The sequence below is a fragment of the Prunus persica genome, chromosome G4, assembly GCF_000346465.2.
Source record: "Prunus persica cultivar Lovell chromosome G4, Prunus_persica_NCBIv2, whole genome shotgun sequence".
NCBI classification, from domain to species: Eukaryota; Viridiplantae; Streptophyta; class Magnoliopsida; order Rosales; family Rosaceae; genus Prunus; species Prunus persica.
Window position 1 is genome coordinate 24312250 of NC_034012.1, and position 8562 is coordinate 24320811.

At 34.9% G+C, this 8562-nt stretch overlaps 1 protein-coding gene across 1 annotated transcript; it reads right to left on the bottom strand.

Moving 5' to 3' along the window:
* Positions 2636-5953, bottom strand: LOC18779444 (proteasome subunit beta type-4). Its single transcript, XM_007211869.2, has 7 exons — positions 5784-5953; positions 5344-5408; positions 5127-5203; positions 4786-4915; positions 4491-4650; positions 4157-4342; positions 2636-3018 (listed from the first exon to the last, which is right to left on the bottom strand). Exons 2-7 carry the CDS (start codon positions 5403-5405, stop codon positions 2905-2907), a joined length of 729 nt encoding a protein of 242 aa, XP_007211931.1. The 5' UTR covers positions 5406-5408; positions 5784-5953; the 3' UTR covers positions 2636-2904.

Consider the following 8562-nt stretch of genomic DNA (forward strand, 5'->3'; position numbering starts at 1 on the left):
TAGTAGGTGAAAAATTCTCAATAAAGAGTTGGGAATGGAGGGATGCCTTGGCAAAAGCGATGGACAACCATAGAAGCGGGGAAAATCTTAGTAATGAGGTAAGTATTTTGTAATTTTCGTTTTATTAAGTTTAATGTCCTAATATATATATATTTTAATGTTTATTGCATTTTAAATATTTTGTTAATATTTCTTGCATTTTAAATATTTTGTTAATATTTCTTGAATTTCCAATTGTTTCTTAATATTTCTTGCACTTCCAATTTATTTGTAAGGTTAATTGCATTTCCATTATTTTTTTTTTTTTTTTGGTTACTTGCATATCCAATATATTTTAAATATTTCTTGCATTTCCATTTTTTTTTAAATAGATGATTCAAGCACAGATATGATTTGGTGCAACTGGGTAAGGCATTTCCAATATATTTTAAATATTTCTTGAATTTTGAAATTCATCCGAAATTTGAACCCAAAAATTTATCTGAATTTTGAATTTTGAAATTCATCTGAAATTTGAACCAAAAAATCTTATCCGGAAATTTTATCCAATTATGAATAGTCTTGACACATAAGAACCCGGAAATCTTATCCGAAAATATTATCCAAATTAATTATTGAGATAAAAAAAGTTGTGAAAAAAATAAAAAAATGAGTAGTAATTGCCCTTTGCCATGGCAACGAGTGGAAACACACAATAATATTTGCAAGGGAAACTACTATTCACATGAATAGTGGCTGCCCTAGCTCACCTCTTGCCATGGTAAGGGGCAAATGAGTGGAGTTGCTCTTAGATGGCTTCCCCAGTGGTTCAAGTTGCTCTGTCTTTAAGCTGTATGATTTGACTATAAATTGGGGGGCCAGCATTTGCTGCTGCGGATAATGATGCATTTTAGAGTTGCAGAGCTGACAAGATACCCCAGACAACAGCTAGCATAGGTCTCCCATTAGCTCCTGTCTTATATGGTACGGCTGACGTTCCACAAATGACCTCATAATTAAAGGGAATTTTATTTTCTTATAATTATTAGTTCCATGAAAATATATGTAACATGTAAATTTTGCCTACTGGTTTATTGGGGCTGATATATATGCTTGTGGCTGAGTCTTTACTTCATGGAAGTATATATATGTATATATGGCTGGAGACAGTCTGGATAAGTACACACAGGATATTCGTAGAGCAAAACCAATCATAGATGGAAGGAGAGTAAAGCATTGAGAGGTTCGCTACGCAGGAGAGATGGCGCCGTAGTCGGTCATGACCCCGTTGGGGGGGCTGGGATGCCAGTGCCATCTCTTCTGCATAGGAAACCTTGCATATGCATGAAAACCACTACCGTAGCAAGCAATGGCAACCAGAAGTTTTAGTTTTGATGAAAATGGGGTTCAACTTTCTTTGTATTAGCAAAATACTAGGAGCACAGCAAACTTTGTACACTTCATAAGAGTATTTATTTTCATTTTGTTATCTTCCTTACAGTTTGCTGTTTACTCTCTGTTTTGCAGGTGCAAAATGCCTGCATTTTCAGCTCATGTATGTTTCTGGTGCAAGTTCTCTCGGTTTCTGCTGTGTCAAGCTTAGACTTTCATGGCATGATATTTTCCCCCAAGAAAAGTATAAGAACATTTCCAAGCTTACAAGCATCTAAACAACTAGCTGCATAAAACTTGGTTACCAATGTTTCTATTTTATTTATTTGTTTGTTTTTTGTTTCCATAACATTAAAGAATGTGCCATATCATATAAAATATTCCTTGATAGTTGATAATTCATCTAAATTATTGTAAACATTACATGTACTCTCTTGGAAATGAAGTGTTTTTACCTAAAATTCATTTTGGTTGTTAATTTGTTGGTCTAAGATTCAACTGAGTCAGGCATACCAGAAAGCTAGATCCAGGTAATGTTTTGTTTTTGCTTCTATGTATGCTTAGCCAAGATTCATCCATATTTAACACGTAAATCGGTTACAATACTCTAAAGTAAAACTTCCGTCGCCCACTTAATTATAGCACATAGATTGGTCATACTACGTGGCAGTGTTTCATTACAACGCTATAAACTTTCAATGTATGTTCCATTAAAACGATACTGTTTGCGTTAAGATGTTGAAGCAATAATCTATTCTTGTCAAACGCTAATTTTCTTCGACAATAACCGAGGACGTGAACAATTTTGGTCAAGTGTTTCAAGCTTACGTCAGTTTGCCTTCCATCTGCAGAACACAAACATAATCGTCTCATCACAAGAATTTAGATCATACATTTCACATCTGACGGCTCCAAAAATATTCTATAATCTAAAGAAACTTTCCAATTGTCAAACTAAGACTGATTAAAACCATCCCCTCCTAGCTCAACTTAAAAAACACTCCTACCACAAAGAAGCACTGTGGAGCTTCAATAACCGTGTAGAACGAACAAGAACTCATTTCTCCTGCTTAACAACAATCCATGATATCCTCCTATTGTCCCCAGTATCCAAAAATTCTAGAAAAAGACCACTATTTTGTATGAAAACAAAGAAAATCAGATGCCAGATAGAATTCCTATTCCTGTTATTGCTAATCAAACAATTTATTGATATAGAAATATATATGTATGTGTGTGTGTATCCTGCAACCGATTATATGAATTTCAAACCACATACTGGCCAAATGATTCAAAGGAAAATAGAAATTGCTTTTAAGCGCCACTACAAGAAGTTCATACTTGTTGGATGCTGCAACACCAAATTTAAGAAAACGATGGGTAATATAGCTAAAATGTTTCTCAAAAGCCAACCAGCTATATTCGAGTCAACACTGTTACAAATTCATGGTTCCAATAACTGTAGAAACACATTAAAGTTCAACTTAGCTCCTAGTTGGCTGTTTCATGTTCAGAACCCATGCCTGTATTCAACTACCATGATCCTTCAGCACCCAATGTTGGATTTTCAAAAGCAGAGAAACCCCAGAAAGTCTTCAAAGAGTAGGGCTGAGAGATGGTTACACCTTCTTCAGTGATTTTGGAAATCTGCAATTTCAAAGTTTAAAGTGTGTCATCTTACAAAGAAGTGCCAATCCATGTTCAAGCAAAACAATACACTCCACCCTTACAATGCACAAAATTATCAAGATCCTTAAACACTGATTGTTTGAATTTCCTTTTTGGCCTTGGAACTACTATGCCAATTCCAAACTATTAGTTTCACTTTAAAAATATATACATATCTCATTGCAGTTTTTCACTTTAATAGCAAAGGAGGCGAAACAGAGGAAATTGTTTCACACCAAACTAAATCAACAAACATATGCCACAAACCTTCAGCACCTCTTCAGAGACGAAGGTGGTGTTTAAAATCATGTGATGTTCAAAACCACACAATATCTAGCATTAAGCACATCCAAAGATCAATAACAATTTCCCTCTTAAATGACCCATCATCAACTAAACCCTAAATCCTTCCTTTTATAAGTATGACAAATAGAAACGATAAGTAAATTCTACCAAGCAACTCATTGTACAATGTGATTTCTGATTTGCATAAAATATATACAGAACAGATGTTAGAAAACTTGTTGGGTAGAAATAGGAAAATATTCCGACAGAAAATTGAAATCAAAACCATGTAACCACGTTCATTAGCATAATATTTTCCCTTTCCTTTCCTCTGTCTCCACTTTAAAAACTTTACAGAGCTAAAGCCCAATTAATAGTCCAGTAAATAACTAGCACTTCACCAGTGAAAGGGAATTACAACACTTATCAGGCTCATGAGAGTTTCTTACATGACAAACTAGTAAGATCAAGAGTGACAAAAGTTTAGTGAAAACCTATTTGAACGTGTAAGAGAGAGAGAGAGAGAGAGAGAGAGAGAGAGAGAGAATTTACCACAATAGAAAAAACAAAACACTTCAAATATATTAAAAAAGGTTTACCAGGTTTCATATTTAAAAAGGTTTATAAATGTTGAAGACAATTAAAGAAAACAGATTGAATTATATGGCAGGTCAAAAAAAAAAGAAGAAAAAAGATAAGAAGGCCCTCAGTAATTGCTAGTCAAATCATCGTTTCTTAAAGGCCTTAATATTATGGAATTGATAGCTTATAGCACTGTTATTACTATAGGATGACAAAAGATAGAGTAAATAACATTAATTAATTACTATACCTGAAGCTTGTTGACAGCAGACCGATCACGATAGAGGAGGACACGCATGCATTTCTCCAGTAGCTTTACACCCTCTTCAAAAGTCAAGTTCTCATGCCATTCATCACGAAGAATAGGCCGTGCAAGGTGATTTCCAAATCCTGTAGCTACATGATTGTCCTCAAAATTTACACCTATCATGCTAACCTGGATAGGGATAAAAGAATATGACAAGTAACTAAATCAGCACATTCAGAAACTTTATTCTTGAATAAATAAATAAACATATAATCAGCTTTCCTAATTGCACACAGCATGCTACAACGCATTAAGGGAAGGATTATATGAGGCCTACCATGCCAAGGTACTTCTGTCCTTTTTTCACTCCACCAAGGACAAGAGAGTTCCACAGCGGATTGAACTTGTTACGCCTATTGTACATCACCCGGGTCAAATAGTTGTGGACCTCTTTAGGTCCCAAAGAGTTGCCATCATCCCACATGTTGTCATATAGGCTACAACCATAAAAATCAAAATGAATAGTCTTTTGAGCTCAAGTTGCAAATAATACCAAGAAGCATAGCAAAAATCACAACGAAAGCATTGGGGAAGGTATCTTCAACATAATTTTTCTTCAAAACAATGCTTACATGAGCTCATCAAGATAACGTAATAGCTCTTGAAAGTCACTTATTTCTCCACTTGCACCAAGAAGAGAATGCTTTCCAATAGGCTTCATTCGTTCCACACTCTTGTATCGCAAGGTAGACCCATAAGAACCTATTAGTAAATGCATCATTTCATATTGTTACAAAAGTAAACAGAAACATGAAAAGGAACACACATGGGTGTCTAAATTTTGCAACATAAACAATATTGAAACTCCAAAAGAAGAGATGATGAGCATTGTTCATAAAACGATGGACTTTAACCTTTGTGTCAAAAAATAATTAAAAATTGAAACACAATCTAAATTGGATTGGCAGCTAACCTCCCATATCAGCAGCCATCAAAATTCCATCTTTGTATTTCAAAGCCACCACAGATGTACCAGTTACATATGGGTACCTTCAAAAAAAAAATTAAAGGATTGAAATGTCATATACAAAGCAAAATCCCCAAAACCATAAGGTCTGCACATACCAAAAATACGCATCATACATTTAACATTAAAAATGAGAAAAACGAGCAGTGTGAGAATAGAATACAGCGTTCTCTGAGAGGCTTCAGGGTTGCACAGTAGGCCGGGTTTGGCTTGGTTCGACTCCATTAACTGCTCAAAAAATCACAAATTCAAAATCAAAGTAACAATTATGGAAAGCAACACCTATTAATTTTGCTTCAAGGGATCGAGTCAGATAGATAATGAAGCCTAACAATACACAAACATTTGAAAAGAAACACCATAAACAAATGTCAAGAAGCAACAATCAGATCAGATCTTCCTGTAGCAGATACAAGATTGTATTCGACCAGCAAACAATAATACTCATGAACAGAACAACTAAAACCCACATCCAATTTCTACAAGAAAACCAGTTCATCAATTAACTTAAATCAAACAAATAACAAAAGCAAACTTGAAAGCCACAAACATTTAAACGGGTACAAAGACTTAAAGTAATAACAGGAGGATAGAGATACGAACCTCAAGAAATTCAAAGTGAAGAAAATATGGCGGGGTCTCTCGCCGACGACTGGAGTCTGAAGAGTGAGATGGAGGAGAGGAAAACGAGAAAGAGAGGCTCGGGGATTTAAAGAGGAGCAATCGCTGATCCTTTAGACATAGTTTCGCCTTGCACAAGCATTCTTTTTCCGTTGAATGACAATCCTACCCTTTCATTAATTTTATTTATTTATTTATTTATTTTTGCTTTTAATTGTGGGGGTAAAGAAGATCATGAAGAAGAGAATACTGCTGATGAATTGTTAAATAAAATATTTAATAGCCATTCAATTTTCAAATTTTATGTTGAAATTGCTTGTGCCACATTCAATTAAGATTTTAAAAGAGTTTAAAAGTTTGGGTGTATTAAATTCAGATTTTAAAAGAACTTGGGCATATTCAATTCAAATTTCAATTGACATTAAAAAAAGTGTGCTGCTAAATGAACTCTAAAATTAACTGAGTACATCATATAATCTAAGTTAATCATAATATTTTAATCAAAATATATAATTAACTAAGTACGCCTTATTTAATTACCAAAAATAACCCTAGTGCAATACCAATCCTAAACCAGGTTTCTCTCCTTTAATTTTGTAATACCAATCCTAAACTAGTACTTGCTGCGTTATTCGTGAGCACCAAGCAATAAGAATACTTTTCTATGTCTGCTAAGGGTTAAATATGGTGAGTAAGGTGTACTTAATAAAATTTTATTTGTTTCACAATTCAATATATCCTTTTTGGTAATTTTATATTATGATAAATTAGTAATTCAATAAATAGTTTGGTAGTATGGTGTACTCAATTAATTTTAGAGTTCGTTTAGCAGCATTCTAAAAAAAAGCATCGAAGTGTTTTCAATTACTACTTCTTAAAAGTCAAATAAAATTTAGGTGTATTTATTTTGAAGGAATTAATGAGTTGCTCGATTTCGTTATCTTATGTCAACCCTAGAAACTTTGAACGTGCTCTACGCTTTCCAATCCTTGAACGTGTGTGCTTGTCAAGTGCAGATAAAAAATCTCTTCTTTTTTTCTATATTTTCATATATGTATGATCTTTCATCGTGTGTTTGAATAGTTGTTGTCTCGCAAGCCTAGATTGTGGACGCTAAGTTACTCAATGAAGGAAACACTGGATCAGAGTTTATTCACGTCCAATTATGCAAATTGAGTAAGCTGCAAACTAATAACTATCACTCCAAGATAATATATACTTCCCACTTCAAACAGGTGGAGACCCAAACTGTTCCAATAGATAAAACTTATTACAAGTTACTGGTATGACAGGTATATAAAAAGCTTGGTCCAAACACATGTAATCTTATAGCCAAATAGGCTACAAGTGACTGATATGACAGGTATATCAAAAAGAATTCAAATGTATACTATTGCCTCTTCTGAGTGCATCATTGACATCCTAAAATTGAAGGCCTACAATTCAAGTTTCTGCTATTCTGCATGTGTTTAAATATATTGACAGTCAACTTCCAAGCTTCCGTGAAAAAATAGATAATGGAATTGTAAAGTGCCACAGAACCAATGTAGGAAATAGCAAGCACTTGATTGACAACATCATCCATTTCTTCATACATTTTAGCTACCCCAAGTTTCTTTACCGTAATGTGATGAGTAGAAACATCATGTTTGAACCGTGGCTGTTGCGATGCCCAATTGAACAACTCCACACATGGAGGGGAAATGGGTGAGATACTGGAGTTGGAGAGAGGATATGGAGGGGACTACGTGCTTATGTCCAACATCTTTGCTGGGGTGGAAGGTGCAGTGATGCCGAGAGAATGAGAAGCTTGCTGGATGAGAGGAATGCCTTCGAACTTCCAAGGCATAGTTTGGTCTAACTGGTGCTGAAGATGGGCAACTATGGTTGAGAGAGATTATGAATGTTGCTGGTGATTGCTAGATAATCTCAAGTTTGAGAAAACAAGGCCAATATCTGAAAAAACAAGTAAATAATGCATTTGAGCGTTTGAGAATTTATCATCAAGTTGAGAAGTGGTGTGACAGCCTCAGACAATTGTTTTATTCCCCTACTTAACAAGATTGAAACCAGTCATATTCAGGTTTGTCTTCACCACTTCCACCTCCTAAGTCATCTTCTTTGTCTTCTTATGTTTAACAGGAGCTACGGTTGGTAAAAGAGTGTTGTGTTTCAACTGCAGAAGAAAAAATCCGACGATGAATAGTAGTAGGGCATGTTTCTGTATGTAGTGCATTCCATCAATACTAAATCAGTAAAAAAATCTTAAATTTATTGGTAATCCAAGCACCTGCCAAGCTTGGGATGAGAATAACAGTATTGGAAGTGATTTACCAACTACTAGAACTGCTACAGTGTCTTCAATTATAGGACAAAGGAATGGCAGCCAACATCAACTCTTGATGAAGATGGACTTATGCATCAATTACGAGCTACTCTCATCCAGATTATTGATGCTTCACTTATGAACATATTTCATTTAAAACTCTTCTTGAATTGTTTTAGCAAAAAGTATTTGCTGATGTTTTAATGTGATTATATGCAGCCAAGCTGCCTCCAGCAAATCTGCAACAAACCCTGCAACAGCAGAATCCATTTGTCCCTCTTATGCTGGAGTGTGTGGATGCCATCACTGAACTCCAGAGGCTTCATTCATTGATGAAGGGAGAGTTGGTTTCGTCACCTTATGCGGGCATCTGATGTAGTCTGCGATATCCCAATAGCCTTCTAATACCTATAAGTGTCCACAATCTAACAAGTT